The sequence below is a fragment of the Fonsecaea pedrosoi genome (assembly GCF_000835455.1).
Source record: "Fonsecaea pedrosoi CBS 271.37 unplaced genomic scaffold supercont1.2, whole genome shotgun sequence".
Lineage (NCBI taxonomy): Eukaryota > Fungi > Ascomycota > Eurotiomycetes > Chaetothyriales > Herpotrichiellaceae > Fonsecaea > Fonsecaea pedrosoi.
The window spans coordinates 4,386,551-4,409,897 of NW_013550614.1; the positions used below are offsets into that span (position 1 = coordinate 4,386,551).

Sequence of the window (23,347 nt, forward strand, 5' to 3'; positions counted from 1 at the left end):
AGTATAGTATACGGAACTATACGTAAAGCGAATAATCAAGAGGAACTCGATTATTTATGAACGAAGTTAACTACGAGGAGAAGCTATAGAAAGTATAATAGCTATATAGTTAAGGGAATTTATAGTACTCTCCCTAGCTCTACTTAGCCTTAAGAGTATAATAGAGTAGGTTATATAGTACCTACGTAACCTCGGCCTATATCGTTACTTCTCTTAGTATACTTCCCCCCTCTCGTCTAGAGTAGTCTCCTCTCTAGCCTATTTATAATACTTCCCCCTCTCTACATTCGTAGTCGTCCTCGACCTACTTAAAGGTAAGATTTCCTGCTTTTACTGTTCCCTTCTTTTTCTTCCTATAGCTAACTATACCTCTATAGTCTAACCGTATTTCTAAACCCGTTCCCCAAGTCTCCTTTACTTAGCGCCGCCGAGTAGCTATCGAGCGTATAAAACTATTAGGTCGCGAATTCTTTAAAATAGGTCATTATTCTAACTATATCGCCTCTAATTCTCCTTATTAGATGAACTACATGTAGGCTTGTATATCAATAAATGTTCGCCCGTGTCTACGTAATGTATATATCAGTAAACCTCGAATGTGCGCATACATTTTTGAAATCAACAATTCCGTCTTGCAACTATTCACTTGCATGGGCTGTGGTCCTTAATCCAGGCCGGAATTGACCGTGAATCCCCTGTTCAAGTGCCGGGTAAAGGTAAACGTAATTAGCGGTCAGATCTTTGCCATGCCATATGCAACGCAACAGCAGTGGAGGGGCTTGTTACTTACCCGTCGCAAACCAGATTGTGGCCATTAACGAGGCTCATTCGAGGAGTACTCAATAGCACCACGGCGTCACCAATCTCGCTGAAGCGGGCTGGTCGACCTTGTCGGGCCTCAGACGCCTGGAACTTTTCAGCGCTCTTTTCGCCCCCTTCCTTGATAATACCAGCGACTAGTTGGGTGCGCAGAAATCCTGGCGAAACGCAGTTGACCCGGATTCCATGGCGTCGTGCATCCAAGGCAGCCTGTCCCGTGGAGATTGTGGAGATTAGCAAAATCATAGCCGTCTGGTGAACGGGCTCTACCCTTTGGATGTTGTATAAAACGGGAAAGGCACTGGGGAAAGAACCCCTACCGCTTTGGTCACCCCAAGGACCGCATGCTTCGAAGCTGCATAACCTCCTGTCCCTGCCGAAGCCTGAATGGAAGTGATCGAGGCACAGTTCACCACCGATCCTTTCTGTGGAGGGCGATCTGACTCGCTGTGCCAATAAGCCCCATTAGTCTTCCTGGTCGCAGTATTGACAGAAGAGTGGACGAGGACCCATTCATCATACACTTCAAGAGACTCTTGTTCCATCATTTGTTTTAATTCATGTTTCATACTGAGGAAAACCCCTGTTGAATTTACGGCAATGACCTTCTCCCATCCTTCGAGGGAGAGGTCGTACATCGCGCCCGACACGACGATTCCAGCAAAATTTCTAGACAGAGAGAAACTGCGTCAGCCCTCTTCGCCTTCACCTAACGCAGGGCGGCGTATCTGTCGTCACTTACGCTGCATAGTCAATACGTCCGAATTTGGAGACCGCCTCAGCGACCGCTTTCACCACTGCTTGCTCCTGGGTAACATCTGCTCTTATAGCTAGGCACTGTGTGTGTGCGCGTGTGTTCGCTTAATCCGCTGAAATTCGTGTGCAAAGAGGGAAAACGCGGAAGCCTTACTTCGGTACCATATGCCTCCACTGCCTTCTTCCCTTCATCCATGGTGGCATCATCTTGAATATCGACAATGACTACTCCTCTTGCTCCTTCTCTCGCGAATGCAACAGCAACGGCGTTCCCCAAGCCTCGTGCTCCACCAGTAACGAAAGCAACTCCTGGAGCCACAGCACCTTCTCGTTTTTGAGCGGGCTAGAAAGTATGTGGTGAGCAGAGATGTGGCGTACTGACTGACTGTGTCAAGTACGCACCATGGTTGCTACAGCCAAGAAGACTTCGTGGTTAGTTCTGATTGGCCAATTTATACCGGGAATACGAACAGCAGAAAATAACGTTTTGAAAAGGGTCGGCTTATATAGAATGCTTGCGATGATATGCGCGATATTACCGCACTGCCTTATTATTCTCCAACCCTATTTCGTTTGCTATTTCATATCCTTGAAACGACTAGAGGGAAAGACTACAAGTGGCAAGTTGTGGCCCTTGACTGTCGGGGCTTTTCAATCCAGTGCATTGTCACTTCTGGATGACACACGCTTGAAGCGATCTGGGGAAAGCCGTGGGTCGGGTTGAGAGTCGGAAACTCTCCCCGGAAAAAGGTCTGCCAAAGCCTTGTACTGTAGATATTGTCTCTGTTGTAAAAATGAAAAGAATCAGCATTTGATGCGTCAGCATGTCAACGGTCTTATAGTATCTCTACTGAACGAGCTTATGAGCTGACAAGCACTTCTCCAAATCCAATCCCAATGTCTCGGATGCTCGTAAAGTATCCCTCCACACTTCCTTTCCCCGGACTATTGCTCCCTCTGGTAACTTTGCTTAAATAGGAGATTCGAGGCCTCAACAGCCCCAGACTTTTCCGCTGGACTGATGTCAACTACACTGGAATTCTCTGCACCAATCCATGATGAACAAATATCAGATCCTTTGTATTGGGTACGTGACCTTTGGGTCCATATTCTACGGCTATGACTCCGGTGAGTGGCCATATTGCTGTTGTGGACCTTTGTGGCTATGCTTGCCTCGAAGTCTTCTTCATGTCTAAAATCAAAAGTCCCATATTAATGCAAGAGAAGGTGTTACCACGTCCATCCTTGGCTATCCGCACTTCCTGGAATACTTTCATCTGAATGCCACAACAATCGGGGCTTTCAACTCTGCTTATTTCGCCGGAGCTTTTGTCGGATGTATGATCAACTGGTACCTACCAAACAAGATCGGACGACTGCGAACCATTCAGGGCGCATGCACCGTTTCTCTCCTTGGTATCGCTCTGCAGACGGGTGCCACAACCTTCCCCATCTTTTGCGGTGGTCGGGTCGTCGGCGGTATCGCATCGGGAATCATGTTCAGTCTCTGTCCGACCTATGCAAGTGAAATCAGTCCTCCCGAGATCAGGGGCTTTGTGGGTGGGATATACGCGTAAGAAAGATATCTCACAAGTGAATTACTCCCTGCGGCCGGCAAGAGCTAACAAACAAACCACGACAGAGTCAATGTGAATGCCTCATACATGTTTACAGAATGGATGTAAGGAGCATCCGCGCTGCCTCTGGATTATCCGCCCATCAAGAAATCCCCGCCCCATTGACGACATATGCTAATCTTTCTACTCGCGCTCAGTGGTCTTGCATTCTCTTTTATTGATTCCGACGTCTCCTGGAGGCTCTTACTGGGCCTTCAGCTGGTCCCAGCTGTAGCCATGATTATCGGATCTTTCTGGATGCCCTTCTCGCCACGATGGCTTATCCTCAAAGGACGCTACGACGAAGCCTTAGTTGTCTTGAAAAGAATGCACGGTGATATGCGCGACGAGCACTTCTATCTCCGCGAATTTCACCAAATCAAGTCGCAGATCGAACTTGACAAGGCAGAGCGCTTGGGAGTGCGGTCAATCCTTTCGAGGAAGTCCTATCTCAGGCGAATCGGTCTCATTGTGGGACTGACTGTGTTCCAACAGTACGTGTACCTTTTTACATCCTTCTCTTATTCTTATCAGCCATACCCAAATTGTCTGGAATACTTGGTCTTCCGTTACTGACTGAGCGGCACACTTCAAAGGTTGACCGGCGTGAACGCGATTCAAAGCTACCAAGTGCAGGTCTACCATTCCTTGGGCTTCTCCAATGTATTGTCGTTGGTGTTGACTGGCGTCTATGGCACTGTGGCCACATTCTCGGCGGTCATGGCCATGTGCTTCTGTGATAGAATTGGACGGCGTGGCCTATTGGTACGGGTTACACTTCTCGACAGAGTTCCTCCGGAGGAGGCGTTCGCTGACGGGGAGTTACAGTTCGTTGCATATGGGCTCATTTGCCCGTCCTCGCTTGTGCTCGTGATTCTTTGGTCGCAGTTTGAAGCCTCTGGTAACACTCAGACCGGTTTTGGTATTGGCGTCGTCATCTGCGTCTATATCTTCTCTTTGGGGTTGTCAGGGCCCTTGAACACTTTCTGGCCAACGGTATGTTTTCAAAAAGTCCTCCCCTTCGATAGTATTCGTCCCATTCACTCATCCTGCATCGGCCTTTCCTTTCTTCCAATCCCAATTATCCCTTCCACGTCGCCCATACCTTCCTGGAATGCTAACCTCTCGTTTTGCCTATGTGATAGTACACCGCCGAAATTCTGCCAACCAGCATCCGCTCCTTCGGCGTCGCCACCAGCTACCTGATCTTCAATGGATTCACCATCGTTCTGGTGCAGTGCACTCCCTTGGCCCTGGCAGCGATATCCTGGAGATTCTTCCTCATCTTCCTGATTTGTAATTTCATCGCCGTGGTGTTCTTCTATTTCGCTTGCCCAGAGACGGCAAAGAAGACGCTCGAAGAGATAGAGGCGCTCTTTGGCGACGAGGTGGCCGAGACCCTCGAAGACGCCGAAAAACACGTCGGTGAGATTCAAGCTCCAACCGTCACATGGGTCGAGACGAAAGGTGAAGGCCAGGAGAGTATCAGACCGGCTTAAGGGCGTTGCGTCGCCTGTCAAACAACCTACGGAGGCGAGCCTGGACCCCATGGTAGTTGGATGGTTGGGAAGTGGGGTTTCTTAGCATGCAGCAAAATTTGTAAAGGTTCAAGACTTGATGGGGACAATTGGCGAGGTGGGCTTGTGTCGGCATAATGAAGGTCCTGGACCAAAAGGTCCAGATCTGACATGATATGTAGCTCAACCCAAGCCAACACTATTGCCAACTATCTATAGGTGCTTTCCTTTTCGCAGCTGAAAAGACGCCAGCGGACCATGTTTCTTGACATCTAGGATTTGGTCAGCATCGACTTCGAAAGGGCAAGTCTTGCCCAAGACTTACTAAAATGGTCCAAGAGCTCAAAGTTGTGTTCCAACTCAGCAGGGTTTTCGGGAGTAATGTCGAAAAGGTACACAAGTCTTGCTATTGTGATATATAGTTCCTGGTACGCCATTTTAATCCCAGGACATTTTCGCGGTCCCATTGAAAAAGGCCAATAGCTCTCCTTCGCAAGCTCTACCTCGGTTTCAGTAGTGCTTTCACCGACCAAATATCGTTCTGGTCGATACTCTTCTGGGTTTGGGAAGTAATTGGCGTTGTAGCCCAGCGCCCACCATGCGACGCCAACTGTGGTCTAAAAGATCTTGTTAGCAGGCCCACCGAGAATATTTAATAAGACTCACCCCTTCTGGAAGATACTCGCCATCGATAGTTTCTCCACCCTATCGTGTCCAGTTAGCTTGACCCAGAAAGGACAAAGTACCAGGAAATAAACAGGACATGGAAAACAACTTTCTCGGTGGCAGAGGCATATTACCTTCAAGATAGTCCTAGGAAGAACACCAGGGCCTGGAGGAGCCATGCGCAATGCCTCTTCAATACACGCTTTTAGGTAGACACAGCTTGTCAGATCCTGCCCGGTTTTAATAGCCTCCACGTCAGTAAAAGTGTTGTCAAGCTCTTCATATAGTTTATCCATGCAGCGTTTGTGTTTCAACAGATAGAAGATGGTTGCCGCAAGACCTGTGCTAAAGTTAGCATGTACTCTACTGTTTAGCATGTCATGTTACCCGTCGAGGATGTGTCACTGCCTCCTACGATAAGGAGGAGACCTTCAACGAAGAGAGTACTCGGAGCAAGAGGCTTGCCAGTCGACGGATCCCGAGCCCGGAGCAGCTGGGTTCTCTGTGAGCTGACCGTGTTTGGTCTTCTTCGGTGATGCTTACATGGTGAAAGAAATCCTTGCGTCCTTCAGACGTACTTTCGCCTTCCTTGGCGACTCTTTCTTGTACAACACCACCCACATATGACATGAACCGTCGTCTCATCTGGAAAAGACCCGGAAAGATAAGACCGATTAGTCCTGTGCGATAAAACCATGGCATGATTCCCCCCTGGCGCCTGTCAGCACATCGTCACGTAAAGGGCCCGAAAGCGGAAAATCACCAAAAGCGTGCTAAAGACCATCGAGTCAATGAGGTCAAGGACATAACGTAGAGAGGGATCTGTCATCATATTGAAACTCTTGCCGAACACAACCTCCCCCATGATGTCGTAAGCCAGATAGTTCAACCACAATGAAAGATCTTTAACCTTTTCGGTCGAGGGATTCACAAGTTGTTTACACAGTACTTTTATCTGGTCGATCATATACTCTTCTTGAGTGAGCTCTCAAAAATGCGAAAAGGGACGAGGATGACCTACCTTCAGCTGCCTTCAAAGCCGATTCAGAGAAGCCTTGCGAGAGGATCTTGCGCTTCCTCATAGCCCTTTCCGTATAAGGTTCACTGAAAGTGCTCTGTTCATCGGGATTGGTCGAGGCTCCGACCGTTACAGCATCGGCTTTTCGAACATTGCGTTTGAAGCCATACATATCTAGTATGTTGGTCAGCTGCCCAAAGATAAACCGTGCGGAATTCCCACCTCGAAAGGCCTGTGGTGTGTTGAATGCAAGTTCGTTCGGCCCATAACGTACAACACGTCCTGTTTCCCCCAATAAATCAGTTTCAGTTCGAAATCACGGGTATGGGAGGAGAGTGGTACCATATTTTTGATGTAGATGCTGGAAGTGCAAGTGTCTGCGGCCCGTACAGCCAATGTAGAAGTCATATATTGGGCTCATTTTCATATACCATGGCCCGGGATATTTTGCTAGCGGATGGAAGCAGAGACGGTAGACTATAACCCCTAAAATCCAAACCAATAATAGTAACGCTCCGACCTGGCCGTATAGGTTCAGATCTCTTGAGTCCGGGAGCATTAAGCTCAAGCTTGGAATGCCCTCGTATTGTGGAAATCGCATAGCTCGGGTCTTGAGATTTCAAGCAGTAGCCCTGCACCGATGCCTACTCTTGAAGAACTGGTTTGATCAATCTTATTGTCTGCGCTCGAATTCTCATCAAATATTGGCTTGTCCCGATCACTCGCTTCAATCGACTTACTAAAACAAGTTGACTAATGAAGCAAGGTCCCCCTTGTGACTTGACCCACATATCCCGAGTCACGACCAAACTCGGTATCATTTGACTAATATTATCTTAGTCACTGAAATTCGTGCGCAGACTAGTCCCCAAGCCGTGTCGCCCGCCGCTGGGAGTTACCCAATGGCGGGCACGATATTAGAGCACCATATCAACCACCCGTTGTCGACCGAAATCCCTAACGCATCTGGGCTCTAGGACGTGCTTTCAAAAGGATTGAAATTCCTCGAATGGGGAGCTAACCTCTATTTGGGGTACGCCCCAGAGTTGGCGGTGTGCCTTTCCGATGCCCCAAAAGTGCCCGAGGTTACGCGGAACAATAATGAGGGGCTGTTGGCGTCCCCGGCCTCTACCCCGTACTATAGAAAATCTGTTCCCCAGGCTAAGTTAGGAGTCTAAAAGTGCACCCAAGCCCCGCAATCTTGGCCTAGGCCTAGAAGTGCCTTTGATTTCAGTGATTATTCGATGGCGATATAAAAGTTGTTTCGTACCTCAGCAGCCTTGGCAGGAATCTTCTCCTGCACACCATTGACCGTTTAATCCAGTGCAAAGACGGGGAAACCGCTGGGAAGTCAACTGGTAACGATGGGAGACTCTGAAAATTATGTGAAGAAGAGAAGAGCAAAGGTCCAGCAGAATGGCGGTGGACAAGACTCCAAGTTGGTTTACTCCTTGTCCTTGACCCAGAACTGGTGCATTGTCAGGACGAACATTTTATTATGCTATCTGCAGAGTTACCACCAAACGCAACTCTCGGGCACACGAGATCTTGTCGTGTACGTACTAATCGATCCTGGGCAGGAAACTCCGGAATCGATTGTCCCAACAAGCCTTTCGGGAAAGGCAAGCAATATATGTGAAGGAACTCGAAAAACGTCTCCAAGAGTCCCAGAAACCAGAAACATGCCGAATGGCGACGTTGGAGGAAGAGAACCGTGCTTTACGCGATCAGCTACTGGTGTGCCGCAAGAAGCTCAGAAACATCCAGGCATCTTTGGAAAGTGTATCTGTTGGCATCACAGGTGCCCTTTATGATAAAGTATACTTTTCTATCCCCGAAACAGATTCATTCCCCTTTCATTCTCCTGGTATTGCCGCTAACGAGTCTGATGGATCAGGATCCCTTTACAACACACTGCTCACTATCAGGCTCAGAAGGTGAGCAACCAGAACCGGATGCGGGGATGGAAGGGGAAATGGATCGAAGCGCAGAGGATCTCTCCGATCCCAGGGAACTTAGCATCAGCTGCGATACCCGGGAATACGATGGTGCTTTCAAGGGGCCTTCAGAAGACACGATGTTGCCACAAAGTGACACGCTCATAGCGGACATCGGATTGCCCAACATACCCGCTCGCGGTGAAGGTTCCGTTGGTCAGCTAGAGGCTGCCCCCATTCTCTGCTCGGAATTGCTTGCCGAACTCAATTCTTTGGAAGTCCTAGAGAGCAGCTTTCAGCGTACTAATATGGCAAATCAACTCTGCGCACCAACCGACTTTCCCTTCAACTCGGCCGGAATACTCTTCGGAACCGACTCACTTTTCTCCGCTCACATCATGGCATTCGAATCTTGTATCACGCGAAGATGGGACGAAATGAAACACGAGCTGCACAATAACCTGGACAGGTGAGTTGCAATCAAATCGCAGCTGCAATTTGAAAGTCTCGTTGATTTGAGCTTACTGGTCAACAGCCTCCGTTCGGTTGTGGATCTTATGTTATCAACATTCGTTGGTGCAGTATGGCCATCGATGACAAGCTTCTATGCCTATACAGGTGGTCATATTCAATTAGGAAGATTGATTATGTGGCGAGTCGACTCAAACCCGGAGACCTATGCAAATCTCCACCAGGCTTATAGGCCCACTCTCCTACAGCTATCGAGCTTGCATGCGGCAATCATTGACTGGATACCATTTCCATCACTAAGGGACCGAATCATCCAGGCATACAATAACGAACATCTGGATCGCCTAATTGGCGACATCGGCGACTCATACGTGCTACAAGTCGACTTATCGAAACTAGTGCAAGGCTTCAGTACAAAACTTGGGTTCGTGGGACTGTGGGACCTTGTGACAGTCGCAACGTCAGAACACGCCTCGAGAGATGCTCTTCCGTTCCCACCATCTCTGTCCGCCATTAACACAAGAGCGTGTCCTGAAATCGATCGAGCTTGGCAATCAATTAACAACAATACCAAGGATTACCGTCTACCGGCACCGAGCTTGGAAGCTCTCTTTACATCTCCCGAGTATGCCCTAGCGGCTATTCGTTCCTTCAACTTGAAAAGCGATCCGTCTTCGGTTCGCATAGATCCTACTTTCTTCCAAAAATACCCGGAGCTACAGGAATCACAATCAGCACTTATCGCAAGAGGCACTCCTCTACGGCGCCCAGATAGACCATGTTTTCCTCTTCCCACAACTATGACGACAATGATGATGCAGAAATATCACAATGTCGCAACCTGGGCATTCGAGAGCGCGCTGGAAAAGCTGCGAAACTAGAGTTGTCATACGGAGATGAACGAAGCACTGGAGCTAGAAGCACGCACGGCTGAGTAACTATTCATCTACACTCTGTTATCTAGACTCTGGTCAATTTGGTTCGGACCCCCTGTAATAGTGTCAAACAGTCATGATTTGTGCATGCAATGCAACTTTCTCCGTCCCTTCATCTAGCACACGTACACATTAGGTGTTTCTATATAGATAGGTGCAGGCGCGATCGCCCTCACCGTTGCTGTCGTTGGGCTCAATGGTTTCAGGTCTTGTCGGCGTAGATCAACGGCGTCTACGTATCAGGATATCCACCGCTACTGCTCGACACATAGCCTCGTGATAGGGCGTCAGAATTTGCCTCGTTATCAAAGATGCCAAACATTTAGACCTTCTGAAAGCACTCCCGATCAGAGCTAGACTTCGTTTCATAACTCTAATGTTGTGCGGTGACCCTCACAGTGACCGAGGTTTCTAATCAAGCAGCTGATTTTGTGCAACGCCTTCGCCAGCACATAGAGCGACATTTCACTACTGCCACACTTGCTTGAGTACTGACAAGTAGTGAATCCCTTTTCAGACAGTCGGATTCCTCGCATCCTTTCCTGCTAATCCTCCTTCTCTCCTGGGTTAAAGTGGCCCTTTGAACCATCTCTATACCAGGCAAGATGCCAGTATAATTTGATGTTGGCGGGGTCCATCTCCATCTTGATCCAGGGCTCGTTGCATGAAGAAAGAACTTCAAAAGTACTTCGCAAAGTTAGGTGCGCCGGAGTGCGCTGTCCACGCACCATCGACAACGACACCTAAATGCCATACATTTGTTAGTGGTGGCAACTCGTGGTAAGTGGTTTGGCAACGCCGACTCACATGCGCCATTTACGTATGAAGCATCATCCGAGGCCAGGAATGCTACAACCTTTGCAACCTCGATAGGCTCTGCACCACGACCTTGAGGGATTGTGGTCTGAAGCTCTTTCAGCAAGTCGGGATGGTCGGTGAACTTGCTTGTCATTGCCGTCACCATGTAGCCCGGGCATACTGCGTTGATTCTTATACCCTCCCTCGCATGGTCCAGGGCCATCGATCGAGTAAGGTTGATTATTCCCGCCTTTGCCGCATTATATGAGCACAAGCCGTAATCTGCGAACAAGCCCGATGTGCTACCGACATTGATAATCGCGCCCTTTCCTTGCTTTTGCATCTGGGGAATGGCAACACGCGCCAGGTAGAAAGCGGAGCATAAGTTCGTCTCGATCACCTTTCGGAACATTCCCACGTCATGTCTCGTCACTGGTGCTATTTGCCCTCCATGACCAGCGTTGTGAAACAAAACATCTAATTTGCCGTATTTTTCGATACATGCCTGAATCGAAGCTGAACATTCATCTGGATCGCTGACATCGCATCTACGATATGAAGCCGCTGGGCCCAGTCTCTTGAGTACATCTCGTTCTTCAATATCAGTAACGAACACTTTAGCACCTTCCTGAACGAAAAGTGCACAAGACTCCAAGCCTAAGCCAGAGGTGCCTCCCGTTACAAACACCACTTGGTCTGCGAATCGGGTAGATGACATCGCAAGAGCCGTATTGTATCGCAGGTTGGCTATTTCAAGAGAGGAGAATGCTGAACTCGCACACAGATTGCTAAGGTGGGATGCGTATGCTTCGGAAATCAGGAGCCGAAAGAGACACAAATTCACTGTGTAACATGTCCCATTGGAAATTTATTATATCGCGTCGTCAACTTTGGGTGGGTGGAAGAGTGGGCGAATTAGACCAGCTGCAGCATCCACGGAGCTCGTCTTTATAATTTTGCATTTGTCACACTACAGCCTGATACTTGATCGCATAAAAAAATATGTGTAAGTTCAAACCTACAATATTCTGAGGCACGGCTAAGCAATATGTTGATCTCCTTGCTAAAATGGTCTGTTGTCAGCTGTTTTCACGTCTCTTCGTGAACAATAGTCCCTACAGATTCTAAGCCTTAGGGGATTTCGACTAGGTATCGTGCTGGCTGAGCAACAGCTTATTTGTAAATCTGACTATTCAACTTGAGCCTTCATACGTTGATTCAATTCCATATTCAATTCCAGTCAATAACAAGCACTATGAATGGTAGCCCTACCAATCTGTTTGATCTCCCAATTGATGCGGGACGTCCCCTGAAAGTGGTATGTATCGGGGCGGGATATTCGGGTATTCTGACAGCAATTCGCTTTCCGCAACGAGTTCCTGATCTGGAACTTGTTATCTACGAGAAGAATGCGGATATCGGAGGCACTTGGTACGAGAATCGGTGAGTCAATATGCAGCTGCCTTACGCAGCACCCACTAATTGGATCTATTGCGTAGGTACCCTGGAATAGCTTGTGGTGAGTTTTACGATGCTTGCATTGTCAGGACTGCTCCAGATTAAGTAAAGGCTAGACGTTCCATCCCATGTGTATCAGTTGTCCTTCGCAAGCAATCCTCGGTGGTCCCGTTTCTACGCCGGAGGCCAGGAGATTCAAGAGTACCTGAAGGACGTTGCGTGGAAGTATGACGTGGAAAAATACGTTCGCTTCAAACATCTCTTTCAAGGTGCCAAATGGAACGAAGGGGAACAAAAGTGGTTCATACAAGTGAAGGACCTTCGGACGGACGAGGTGAGGTGAAGATGAATCTTTTGGCACGCGCTAGAGGTCAACTAACGTTCGACAAAGATCAAAACTGATGTGGCAGACATTCTATTGAAAGGTACCGGTCTTCTGAATAAATGGGACTGGCCCAAAATCCCGGGACTGCATGAATTCAAAGGCCCGTACATGCATACAGCTGATTGGGATGACTCATTCGACTGGTCTGGAAAAACAGTGGCACTTATAGGTGCTGGGTCCAGTGGTATTCAGATTCTGCCACAAATACAGCCTAAATCAAAGCGCGTTCTTCATTTTGTGAGAGGAAAAACCTGGATCTCTCCTGTTGGCTTTTCAGCCGACGAGCCAGATGAGAGTGAGTTAGGGCAAACGCTGCTGTCGTCTAAGAAGATATTATGGAACGCTAACATGAGACAGTTGTACACACAGAGGAAGAAAGGGCCATGTTTGCAGAGAACCCTTCGATCTACCACGAGTACCGTCGGAAGATTGAGGCCGGCCTTAACCATAGCCAACTGGTTACGTTCCTTGGTACGGACGTGCAAAAGCAATTCTGGAAGCTGGCGCATGACAAAATGAAAGAGAAACTGAGGAAGAGACCCTGGATCTTTGACTCGATGTGCCCCGACTATCCACCAGGATGCCGACGACTAACACCAGGTCCTGGGTATCTAGAAGCCCTGCTCGAGGATAATGTCGATTTTCTAGCGAGTGGCATTGAGCGAGTTACAGAGACTGGACTCTACGATGACAACGGCCACTTCCACCAGGTCGATGCAATCATATATGCCACTGGCTTCGACTAGTACGTGGCATCCTCATTGGCTGGTTCAAATGAGCTAACAATCACACCTTTAGCTCATGGAATGTCGATTCGACGCCTATCATCGGACGAAATGGTGTGAGCGTGCAAGAGATGTGGACTCCCAGGCCTGAAGCATATCTTTCGCTTTGCGTGCCAAATTTTCCCAACCTCTTTCTCTACCTTGGGCCTAATGGTGGACCTGGTGGCGGTTCCTTCATCGCGATGCTTGAGGTTGTGGTAGAATACATCATTCAGTGTGCTCGAAAGTTGCAGCGAGAGCATATAGCGTCTATGGAAGTGAAGTATTTGGCCAATTCCCCAGTATACTTGGTGCAAATACTAAACTCTGAGTCAGAGAGCAAGCATGCCGAGCATTTTATGATCACGTCGACAAATATTTTGAAAAAACGATTTACACGTATAAGGTATGCATTGGCCTCATACCTTTTCAAGTTTCCAACAGAAAATGGCAAAACAAGCACAGGGAATGATCGTGGATTTCTCTAATCTAGCAATAGTGTCGATCATGGTTCAAACGAAACGAAGACGACGGTCGTATTATCGGTCTTTGGCCAGGGTCGGCCCTCCACGCCTCGGAAGCCCTTCGCCATCCGAGGTTTGAAGACTTTCACTATGTTCCCATGCCCGACACGCGCGAAAATTTCCTTTCCTGGTTGGGTAATGGTCTTACTGTTGCCCAGGAAAGGAATGAAAACACCACTACATACCTTGATGACGTTGACGTTCCCCCCTTGATTAATCGTGGACCACGACCGATAACAGCCACAAAGGAGAAAGCGGCCCTCACTGATATTTCCGCGTCTGCTGCAAATGGCTTGAAACGTGAGGAAAGAGTGGACGATCTATCAAAGAATGTTGGGGAAATGGTTTTGGAAGTTTCAGCCATGCCGTCTTAGCATTAAAAGAGAATGACTCACTAGACTTTTCGTGTCTTTGTCTCCCTGGTATCAAGAGTCAAGCAATCGCGTTGAGGAAACCGCCTTCTTTTACATCTTTGTCTTGCATCGAGTTTTGTCAATCCATCCTGCTACTGAACTGGGGCTAGGCTCTAAGCCTGCAGGCCGGATGAAGCAGAGGTAGTGGAAGACAGACTTGCCCTTTTTGTTTTCTGTGTAGATGGCTTGCTTATGTTGTTCTGCTCTATCTACAGAGGAAAGATCTATATACTCTTGGCTCGTTCAACCACGTGACCACACTAGTGACCGACCAATCACAGTTCGAGAATTTGCCTGTACATTGTACAGGCAAATTCTAGCCAACCAGCGCGCACCATGTTCACAGCCTCCTAGCCCAGTACTCAGGCTCTCCCACTACTACACCGAGGCCAACTCCAGTACACTACCACTAGCTGCAAAGCAGAAAGTCAATCCGCAATCCATTGGCTTCCAGCTGACTATTAAGCCCTTCTGATTATCGTGCTTCTTCCTCTCACTTGTGGATGACAGCTTGGTCTTTAACTCTTGATTGTTTGGCAAGTGTTGAAGTACATCTACTTTGTCCGTTCCTTTACTAATAATGAGCGAGGGGATTTCCACATCTCGAATTTCACACATTCGAATTGCCTATTAGTCCAGTCTTTCCAGCATAGGTACGTTTGTATATTCACGCAAATCAGCTGAGTTATCCTTAGCAGTTGTTCTTGGGCAACAAATAGGTACGAGAGATAATGAACTGATTAATGTTAGAATCACGGACACTGAGCCGGGAAGCGAGGACTATTGTGGAGATTAACCTGGGGGACAGCTCCTATACTCACCGCAGCAGTCGTGCACACAGATAATGGTAACCTCGCATGTTCCGTTTTGGAGGTCTCTTCATGGCTCTGACTCTGCAAAAGCTGACATTACGCAGCGACTAGTCGACTCATTCACCTGCAGAATGCCTTAGTTCGCGACTGAGCGACGGTAGTCTCCACACAGAAGTCAAGCACATACCATCTTCCCCACAGATTAACCCCGTGTCGAATAAGTGATCAGCCATCACCACTTATGCCGTAATAATTTTTGACTAATAGCTAGGAGGGGTCCGTAGTTCGCTGAAGAATGTTTTATCCTTATATAGAGAGCAGTGTCGCGCATTGGGCCGCAACACGCTGAAGACACTACCTTCAGGATGGCCTTTGATCTTCCGAAAATTGCCAGGTCGAGCTTCGGCGACCTTTTTCGGACTGCCCATGTCTGGGCCGATGATCAATTTGCTTACATCTACTTGGGTGTAATCATAGGTTTGGCCTCGTATCTCCGATGTCACTATCGTGAGCCATCTCTGCGGTAGGGGGTTTGTGTATTTGAGAATGTTTCTGTATTGACTGTAATACAGAGGTTTTCTTATGCTTCTAGCCTTGTGCCAGGTTTTACAAGCAGGCATTTTCATAGGTTTGGGGAGACACAGGACTCCTTACGGTGCTTTTCAGGCGATCATCGTTTACAACATTGTCCTCTCGATAACCTTTGGGTGAGTCCAACTTATCAACTCGGCAATCCAAATCCCGTTTTCTAATGCTTCCCAGAACTTCATTGGTCGTTTATCGGCTTTTCTTGAATCCTCTCAGAAGCTTCCCAGGCCCTATTTTAGCTCGACTATCCAAAGGGGCAGCGGTTTGGGAAGCGATTGATGGGAACACACATCTCTGGCTTGAAACCCTGCATAAACAGGTATACTCAGGACACCGAACCTCTGGATGCGCCTTTACTGTATCGACTAACGTTGTGAAGTATGGAGACGTGGTACGAGTTGCGCCAAATGAACTATCGTACTGCAATGTGGAATCAATTACAGAGATTCATGGGGCTCAATCCTCGAAGATAGCCAAGGGTCCATGGTATGACGGTGTGCCCAACGTAGAGGTCAAGAGCATGGCAACCGAGAGGGACCTTGCGGAACATAAATACCGGCGGAGGATTTGGGACAGGGGATTCAGCCCCAAGGCTTTGGTTAGCTACGAACCCCGAATCCAGCAACACACGAATACTCTGTCAAAACAACTTCGAGCTCGTGCAGGCGGTAAGACCCCAATCCATATCTATTATAAGAGTCTCGTGCTGAGAAAGTATGTGTAAGAGGTCATCAATTTTAGCGAATGGTGTGACTATTTTGCCTTCGATGTCATGGGTGATCTTGGCTTTGGGGAAGACTTTCACATGCTCGTCGAGGGTGAGGACTTCCCATAGATACCTGGACCGGTCTAATCTGTCGACCCTAGCAAAACCCCACCCTTACATGGTTTTCATGCATCAGAGCCTTCGATTGCTCACCATCCTTGGTCACGTACCATGGATGAAGACAATATGTAAGCTTTCTTGTCCCAAAGGTGGTGCGAGATTCCTGACGAGAGGAAGTACCGTGGGCACCTGTGGACGCTCAAACCAAGAGGGACGGCAAGGACTTTGTAAGAATCAGTGCAGAAAGATTCCAAAAAAGGCGCAAGGAAGGTTCCAACCGCGCTGATGTTTTCTCTTACCTACTCGCGGACAATGTGGAGGTTTCGAGGTTAGCACAACAATTAGGACCATGGTATATGACTAATGGAATCTCAGGAAACTGACTGATGCGGAACTCGAAGCTGACGCCGGCACTGTCATTGTGGGGGGTGCAGACACCACAGCTGTGTGTCTGACGTAGGCCCAAGTCAGAGTCCATTGATGTTATTGCAGTACTAAAACTTGTTCAGATTCTTGTTCTATCTTCTCGTCAAGAACCCGGAAACATTACGCAGGCTTCAAGAGGAAGTCGATGAACTTTGGGACGGCAGCACACCCCAGACGGGTGCATTATGGGGTATTATCCGCACTTAAGGACAGGAAAGAAAGGATTTGCTGATAATCTTGTGCAGCGCAGGCTAAATATCTCAACGGCGCCATTAATGAATCACTCCGGTTATACCCTCCTGGCCCAAACGGCATGCAAAGGACTACACCCAAAGGTGGGTGTTTTATTCTAGGAGAATATCTCCCAGAGGGCACACAGGTGAGGATTAATTTGCATACCACAATGTTTGTCGCGACTAACCGCGTGCATCTGGCGTACAGTTGAGCGTACATGGCTGGAGTATCCACAGGGATGAACGATATTTCTCCAATCCGACAGAATTCGTGCCCGAGCGATGGATTGATGAAAAGAGACCAAAGGATTTTCGCCATGAAACCCGTGCGTTCATTCCATTCAGTGTGGGACAGTATGGATGTGTTGGCAAGGGGCTGGCACTGCTGGAAATGCGCTTCTTCGTCGCTGAGCTTGTAAAAAGGTTTGACATTTCTTTGGACATCTCACACGACGAAGAAGCTTTCCAGAGAGCCGTTCGTTCAAACCTTGCTCTGCTGAAAGGAAGACTGCCGCTCATTTTCACTGAGCGAGCAGGAAAATAAATGCTTCTGCAGCAACGTCTACCATGTTCGTCTCGCTGAATGACAGTTTACTTAACGAGAAGCCCAATAACCGGAAACCTGTAAATCCCATCTCGCTGAGGAAGCTTGTTTTGGGATAGAAATCAGGGAGCCGCCGCAAATAGCAAAGGAAGCGCGACAACATATGCTTAATGCTCCAAATTCGCGACAATATACAAATGGCGTTTCCAATGACAATGCTTATTGAAGCCTGCGTGTCGATGTACTACTTCTAAAACAATACACGGTTACTCACATTAGCCAGTTGACCATCTGAAACCACTTATCCCATCAGTACTACTTCGCCTGTAATTAAACAAACTCTTGCTCTAATTACATTAGGTCCCAAGTTTTTTCAAAGAGGTGAGGAAGTATTACGCCGCCCGTTGAGAGACCAGGCTGGAAGTACCGCAGCGATGACATCGACTAAACCAAGGTTTACTCTTTGGCGGCTCCCAAGCTATACATTTCACTGGGATCAAAGTAGTCTTTCCACACCACAAACTTGCCGTCAGCATCAACCCCCCCAACGCCAACGACGGGCAGTGTTACTTGATGCTTCCCAAGATAGGTGAATTTCTCCACTCTTTCCACCATAACAGTGTTTCCACCAACCGTTATGTGCTCGATAGATATGGTGAAGTCTTTAATGGCTGCAGCTAATTGTTCAAGTCCGTGTCGTATTTCATCATGTCCCACAGAAGGAGGCTTCTGTAAACCCCAAATCCAGAACTTTGCATCCGAAGTGAAATGCTGTAGGATGGTTCCTACGTCGACAGTGGATGCTTTTTCGAATGCGAGCAGGAGCTCTCGAACTCGTTTCTCGAGATCGACTGAAGAGCCTGTGGTCATGTTGGGCCAATGCCTGAAAACATCGATCAGTGCGCACGATATGGGTGACTCTAAGTATACCTTTTGCTGATCCTGCCAACAGAAGGTGTGGATGATATCAGGAGCAAACTTAGTTGTACTGAAGGACAGATGACCACCTTCCTGAATGATTCATTTAGACAGAGTCGTGTATATAGAAATATTCCTATCAAGGATGTACAAAGAATCTGCAGTTCACCTGGCCGCAGGAGTCGACTTTGAAATGAGCAGATATCTCTCCACAGGTATTGAATGACTAAATATTTTTGAGTCACGTAGATGAGAGTATGTGGTCAGACATATCTCCGTCAACAGGCAGAAGGCTTGGAACCGGTAAGATATACCGCTAGTTTCGTCCAATGTACCATAATTTCCAGGTGACTTCGGGGAGTATCCAGCATCCTATTGTAATGGGAGGATCTGAGTGGAAATCTAGAGGCCAGAGTGTTTTAGCTATCTAGGGTATAGGATAACAATGGTGCTTCCCAGCGGCCATTGGCTCTATCGCATCCGGATCCGCTTCTCCGTTCGAAATGTTCTGTTCAATTTGAGACGCAATAGAAGTATGATGTCGCATAAAGACAGTAACGTCCTTAGCTGTCTCAGCAAATTTTGGGACCCTTTGAATGCTCGAGCTCCCCGTGCCAATCACCCCAACGCTTTTCCCAGACCAGTTAAGGCTCATGTCCCAAGCGACCGAATGAGGTAAGATGCCCTTGTAATCGTGTGGGCCTTCGATATTAGGCCATTTCCAATTGTTGACCGCACTAGAGCCATGGACAATGACATCACAGTAATCCTTGTACGACGAGATCCATCTTTTCTTCTTAGATCCACTGTCCACTTCCCCTGCTCCTCGTCCCATGTTGCTGTAATGACTTCCGTGTTAAAAGTAAGATACTTCTCAACGGCATATAATCGAGCTGACGTCCAGCTCTGATAGTTAGTCACTAAGTATTTCGAAACAGTTGGGAGCAAGTCTATGGCTGAGTCAGGGTAACCTGACAAACTCAGAATTGGACATTTGAGAAAGCATTTTGCTGTCAGGAAAAGCGATTCAGTCGTAACAAGATGGGCAAATCACACCGGCGCCTAAGATAAATGCAGTAATAATGTTTGTCCCAATCTGTTGCTTTGATGCACTTGTGAGGGTTCTTCCGTTCAAGACCAGTCGACAGTCAGTAATTTTTAGTAATGACTCAAGCCAACGACAAGACCTGCACGCGGCGCCCAGGATGTGGTTGTCAGTCTCCAGAGATGTGCAGCTCGAGAAAGCTTGTATATTCAATGGCTCGAGAGACACCGATGTGGAAAGACCCGCATTTTGACCATCTGCTTGTAAGGTTTTCTTACTCACTGAGTTCCAGCCAGACCCGAGTTCGCTGATCCGGGGATCTGGAATTCACTGGAGTCTGGGGTGGCCCGGGGAAAACATTTCAAGCCGAATTATGGGCTAGTGGAGGCTGATATTAAAGCAAAGGTGCTGCAGGCAAGCAACTCTCTTCCACAAAGCCAAGAAAACTGTTTTCGAAGCAATTCATATTTAGAAAATGATAGACTCATCCAGGGTTGGAGCCCTCAAGGAACTCGAGCTCAACCATGCCGATGCTGAGGGGTTGGAGGACATCACCGTCTCTAATGCGCTCGCCACGGATCAAGCCAAGCTCACCGACGCTGGATACTTTCACGATGCTCCTTTGATCGGAACCATTGCCGGCAGCAGCCTCGTCATCCTCGCTTCATATTGGGCTTTCAGTCCAGCAGCGGCCATCCTTGTCTACATCAACGAGGATATTGGTCTGTCCCGCAGCTAATACCTCTGGACGAACCATTACTGACGACTTATAGGCCCGAGTGACAATGCGAGTCTCTTTTCCATCGTCTGGTCTCTTTGCACTGCAATCTCCATGGTTATCTTCGGTAGAGTGTCGGACAAGTTCGGAAGACGCTGGTTCTTGTTAGGAGCCAGCGGCCTCGGTATCCTCGGAGGTCTGCGGATGCCTTGTCTCGAGTATGTAGGCAATGTGAGCTGACAAGTGGGCCAGGAATTGTTGCATGCACGGCGAAGACCATGAACACATTGATTGGAGCAAATGTACGTATTCGTTGCACGTGTCTGACGGTAACACCCTTTCATGTGCTGATTCATCCTTTCCAGGTCCTCTTGGGGTTGGGTGCAGGAGTCCATACGTGTTACACGCTCTTTATCGGCGAAATCTGCCCCAATAAATACAAATATCTTGGGATCATGTTCACAGTGATTCCTAATGTGATACCGACAGGTTTTGGAGCTTATCTTGGTCGGTATATATCGCGCCTCTGGGTCATTTTTGTGAGCTAATCGAAGGCTTCCGCAGCTCTCATGCTTGTACATAATGCGAATTGGAGGTACTTTAAACTCACTTCCTCACCATTTCGAAAGCCTGCTGACAAGTAAGATGGGTATATTACATCGAGATCATGATAATGGTGCCTGGCCTCATTCTACAATATCTCTATTATCGGCCTCCAACCTTTCATCAACTCCATGGTGGCAATCGGACCAGGTGGCAGGAGTTCAGACGTGTTGATCACCTGGGACTATTTCTTCTTTGCAGTGGATTGACGCTATTTATTCTTGGTATTTCATGGGGTATGATTGGTTCAAAATTACGCTCTCGAGCCCCGAGACTGACGAAACAGGTGGTCAACCTCTGCCGTGGACATCTGGAAAGATTTTGGGGCTCATAATCTCAGGTGGTGTCCTTCTCATCATTTTCGTAATCTGGGGAAAGCCATCCTTCCATTTGACGAGTGAGATTTAAAATGCTAACTGTTGAACAGAGGCTGTATCCAAGGTGCCTAACAAGCTGGTTCCTCTCTATTTTTTCAGAGATCTTCGAGGATTTGTCTGCTTGATAACCATTGAAATGGTTTCGGGAACCATTTACATTGCTCTTAGCATCATCTGGCCTTCTCGTATGCTCCACCCTATAATAGCCCCAGTCGCTCCACGTTCCACACGCTGATGATGCCTTTTAGAGGTTGCACAGGTCTACGGTGCTGGCGCCACAGGGTGGCAGGACAACGCCTGGCTCTCGGTGAATACTTTTTGACCACTTTCTTATGACACTTTGGCTAACACGCGGATAGACGACGGTGGCCTTCGGCATCTGGGGTGGTATTGTTCTGTGTGGCTCAGTCTTCCACATTGTGAAACACGTACGCCTCCAACTGATCATATATATGATCATTGTCGTAGCCTTCAGCGGAGCATTGGCATCCGGCAATACCGAGAACAAAGGACAAAGTGCGGCCTTCTCTTTCCTGACAACCTTTCCAGTCGGAATTCTGGAGGTCGTCCCCGGTATCCTCGTCCAGTTGGAGATAGACGACACTGAGCTAGGAACTGCCTTCGGTATGTCTTTCCCTACATGTATATGCTCCTTATTTTGTCTCAACTGACCAACGATGTAGCCATACTGGGGTTCCTTCGAACAGCATTCGGATCCATCATGACTGCCGTCTTTTTGGCGATCCTGACTAGCAAGATCCCAACGGAAATGGCTCATTATATCCCTGGCGCGGCTATTAATGCTGGTCTACCACAGTCATCACTTGGTGACCTATTCAAGGCCATTGCAGCAGGAACTACTGAGGCACTCGACAGAGTACCGGGTATTACCGAGGCAATTGTCGCCGCCGTAGCAAAAGCAAAAGCACAGTCCTACGCAGCAGCATACGCGTATGTCTACTACTCAACAATCGCGATTGGGGCCGTAGGCCTTATTGCTGTATTCAGTATGAAGGACTATGACCCCCTCCTCAATGACCATGTATCTCGCCAGGTCTATAAAAAGGGGGAAACTGTACCACAACCATATGCGATCCAGCCGGAAGAGTTGAAAGAGCAACCCAAAATTGTCACCATGGAGAGTGTTTAAGCAGAGCAAAAAAAAGGAAATGTCAAATGCGGTATCCTGACGTCAATTTCCTTCTCCCCCTTCCCTCCAACCTCTTTCTATCTGGTCGAGCATAAAGGGCTACGTCGCACGTTGTGTCTCTCTCAAAGTTGAGTGGATCACTTGTACAGGAAGATCGGAAGAGGACGGCACAGTCTATGAGAACCTCAGTCTAAAGCTCTGTTGAAGTCAATTGACTACATCCTTGGAGGCATCAAGTCATAAGGCTAGTTCAGCTCCTCTGTACGAGCGACGATCCCGAAGTCATCGCCACACTACGAGCAAGTAGTATTACAACCTAGACCACCATCAAGCCGTTTCAGCCACTCACTCTGAGTGGCAACTCGGTGGAGAAGCAATGTATAGAGGAAGGAAGGGCATCCTGGCGCAATAAAGGCTCTCAGGAGCTTCTCCATTGATTTTCTGATTTATGCTTGGTGCACAGTCCGCAGGTGTGCTCGAAAGTCCGATTGGTGCTCGAAAGTCCCAGTGGGGCTCAGCAACTTAATTAATAATGCAAAGTGACTAAGTTAGGGACAGTCAGCGTTGGGTGAATACGCGTCTTGTAAAAATGGCCGTACGAATAATGGTTATGAAACGCGAAGATTGGTTATGATACCGAAGCTTAGTGGGCTCCATTACACTACCAAAGGCGCTATAGCGCTAGCGTTCTCAATATCTATTACTTTGTACAAGAAACGAGTACCTCTCTACTGAGTTTGTAGCCACTAGAGGAGGACTACCAAAATAGCGCCTGAGCTTCTTATCACTTTGAGAAGATTGTAAAAATATTACTGTAATAAAGGGGTCAAAAATAATACTGTAATCTATGTAATCTAAGCCCCCGACACTGGGGACAGTAGCTAATCAAGAGTGCACTGAGCCACGGGGTCCTGCAGACAGAGTCGAGGCCTGATAGAGGCGGGCTTGGTGGATCCACAAAAATAAAGCCTGGTAGAGGACGCCTTTCCAGCAACTTTCCAGCTTCTTTCCTGCACTTCTCCCCTTGTCC

General features: G+C 48.0%; 10 protein-coding genes across 10 annotated transcripts; 5 read left to right on the top strand and 5 right to left on the bottom strand.

Annotated features, from left to right (window-relative positions):
• Positions 1 to 786: 786 nt before the first annotated feature.
• On the bottom strand, positions 787 to 1,980 carry Z517_03554 (uncharacterized protein; the record flags this gene model as incomplete). Its single annotated transcript, XM_013432658.1, has 6 exons — positions 787 to 1,029; positions 1,140 to 1,266; positions 1,342 to 1,488; positions 1,562 to 1,656; positions 1,730 to 1,918; positions 1,978 to 1,980. 6 exons carry the CDS (start codon positions 1,978 to 1,980, stop codon positions 787 to 789), a joined length of 804 nt encoding a protein of 267 aa, XP_013288112.1.
• Positions 1,981 to 2,633: 653 nt separating this feature from the next.
• Positions 2,634 to 4,690, top strand: Z517_03555 (uncharacterized protein; the record flags this gene model as incomplete). Its single annotated transcript, XM_013432659.1, has 7 exons — positions 2,634 to 2,703; positions 2,800 to 3,148; positions 3,218 to 3,256; positions 3,350 to 3,685; positions 3,788 to 3,956; positions 4,020 to 4,187; positions 4,337 to 4,690. 7 exons carry the CDS (start codon positions 2,634 to 2,636, stop codon positions 4,688 to 4,690), a joined length of 1,485 nt encoding a protein of 494 aa, XP_013288113.1.
• Positions 4,691 to 4,921: 231 nt separating this feature from the next.
• Z517_03556 (uncharacterized protein) lies at positions 4,922 to 6,813 on the bottom strand (the record flags this gene model as incomplete). Its single annotated transcript, XM_013432660.1, has 10 exons — positions 4,922 to 4,980; positions 5,034 to 5,325; positions 5,375 to 5,413; positions 5,509 to 5,714; positions 5,762 to 5,867; positions 5,918 to 6,085; positions 6,138 to 6,346; positions 6,396 to 6,566; positions 6,615 to 6,674; positions 6,735 to 6,813. The coding sequence occupies 10 exons, from the start codon at positions 6,811 to 6,813 to the stop codon at positions 4,922 to 4,924; spliced, it is 1,389 nt and encodes a 462-aa protein (XP_013288114.1).
• A 943-nt stretch (positions 6,814 to 7,756) lies between these two features.
• Z517_03557 (uncharacterized protein) lies at positions 7,757 to 9,681 on the top strand (the record flags this gene model as incomplete). Its single annotated transcript, XM_013432661.1, has 4 exons — positions 7,757 to 7,830; positions 7,973 to 8,210; positions 8,290 to 8,798; positions 8,865 to 9,681. 4 exons carry the CDS (start codon positions 7,757 to 7,759, stop codon positions 9,679 to 9,681), a joined length of 1,638 nt encoding a protein of 545 aa, XP_013288115.1.
• A 732-nt stretch (positions 9,682 to 10,413) lies between these two features.
• On the bottom strand, positions 10,414 to 11,251 carry Z517_03558 (uncharacterized protein; the record flags this gene model as incomplete). The annotated part of the gene is made up of 2 exons (XM_013432662.1): positions 10,414 to 10,478; positions 10,543 to 11,251. The coding sequence occupies 2 exons, from the start codon at positions 11,249 to 11,251 to the stop codon at positions 10,414 to 10,416; spliced, it is 774 nt and encodes a 257-aa protein (XP_013288116.1).
• A 537-nt stretch (positions 11,252 to 11,788) lies between these two features.
• On the top strand, positions 11,789 to 14,038 carry Z517_03559 (uncharacterized protein; the record flags this gene model as incomplete). The annotated part of the gene is made up of 8 exons (XM_013432663.1): positions 11,789 to 11,976; positions 12,033 to 12,052; positions 12,108 to 12,325; positions 12,383 to 12,671; positions 12,734 to 13,121; positions 13,175 to 13,423; positions 13,477 to 13,546; positions 13,640 to 14,038. 8 exons carry the CDS (start codon positions 11,789 to 11,791, stop codon positions 14,036 to 14,038), a joined length of 1,821 nt encoding a protein of 606 aa, XP_013288117.1.
• A 1,216-nt stretch (positions 14,039 to 15,254) lies between these two features.
• Positions 15,255 to 17,506, top strand: Z517_03560 (uncharacterized protein; the record flags this gene model as incomplete). Its single annotated transcript, XM_013432664.1, has 11 exons — positions 15,255 to 15,412; positions 15,462 to 15,596; positions 15,652 to 15,796; positions 15,857 to 16,145; positions 16,203 to 16,295; positions 16,345 to 16,431; positions 16,481 to 16,631; positions 16,679 to 16,759; positions 16,813 to 16,919; positions 16,975 to 17,108; positions 17,171 to 17,506. The coding sequence occupies 11 exons, from the start codon at positions 15,255 to 15,257 to the stop codon at positions 17,504 to 17,506; spliced, it is 1,716 nt and encodes a 571-aa protein (XP_013288118.1).
• Positions 17,507 to 17,962: 456 nt separating this feature from the next.
• Z517_03561 (uncharacterized protein) lies at positions 17,963 to 18,376 on the bottom strand (the record flags this gene model as incomplete). Its single annotated transcript, XM_013432665.1, has 1 exon — positions 17,963 to 18,376. The coding sequence occupies one exon, from the start codon at positions 18,374 to 18,376 to the stop codon at positions 17,963 to 17,965; it is 414 nt and encodes a 137-aa protein (XP_013288119.1).
• A 475-nt stretch (positions 18,377 to 18,851) lies between these two features.
• Z517_03562 (uncharacterized protein) lies at positions 18,852 to 19,259 on the bottom strand (the record flags this gene model as incomplete). The annotated part of the gene is made up of 1 exon (XM_013432666.1): positions 18,852 to 19,259. The coding sequence occupies one exon, from the start codon at positions 19,257 to 19,259 to the stop codon at positions 18,852 to 18,854; it is 408 nt and encodes a 135-aa protein (XP_013288120.1).
• A 685-nt stretch (positions 19,260 to 19,944) lies between these two features.
• Z517_03563 (uncharacterized protein) lies at positions 19,945 to 22,317 on the top strand (the record flags this gene model as incomplete). Its single annotated transcript, XM_013432667.1, has 11 exons — positions 19,945 to 20,191; positions 20,243 to 20,383; positions 20,440 to 20,489; positions 20,553 to 20,694; positions 20,752 to 20,782; positions 20,833 to 21,026; positions 21,077 to 21,153; positions 21,220 to 21,352; positions 21,416 to 21,474; positions 21,527 to 21,791; positions 21,851 to 22,317. 11 exons carry the CDS (start codon positions 19,945 to 19,947, stop codon positions 22,315 to 22,317), a joined length of 1,806 nt encoding a protein of 601 aa, XP_013288121.1.
• Between the last annotated feature and the right edge of the window lie 1,030 nt (positions 22,318 to 23,347).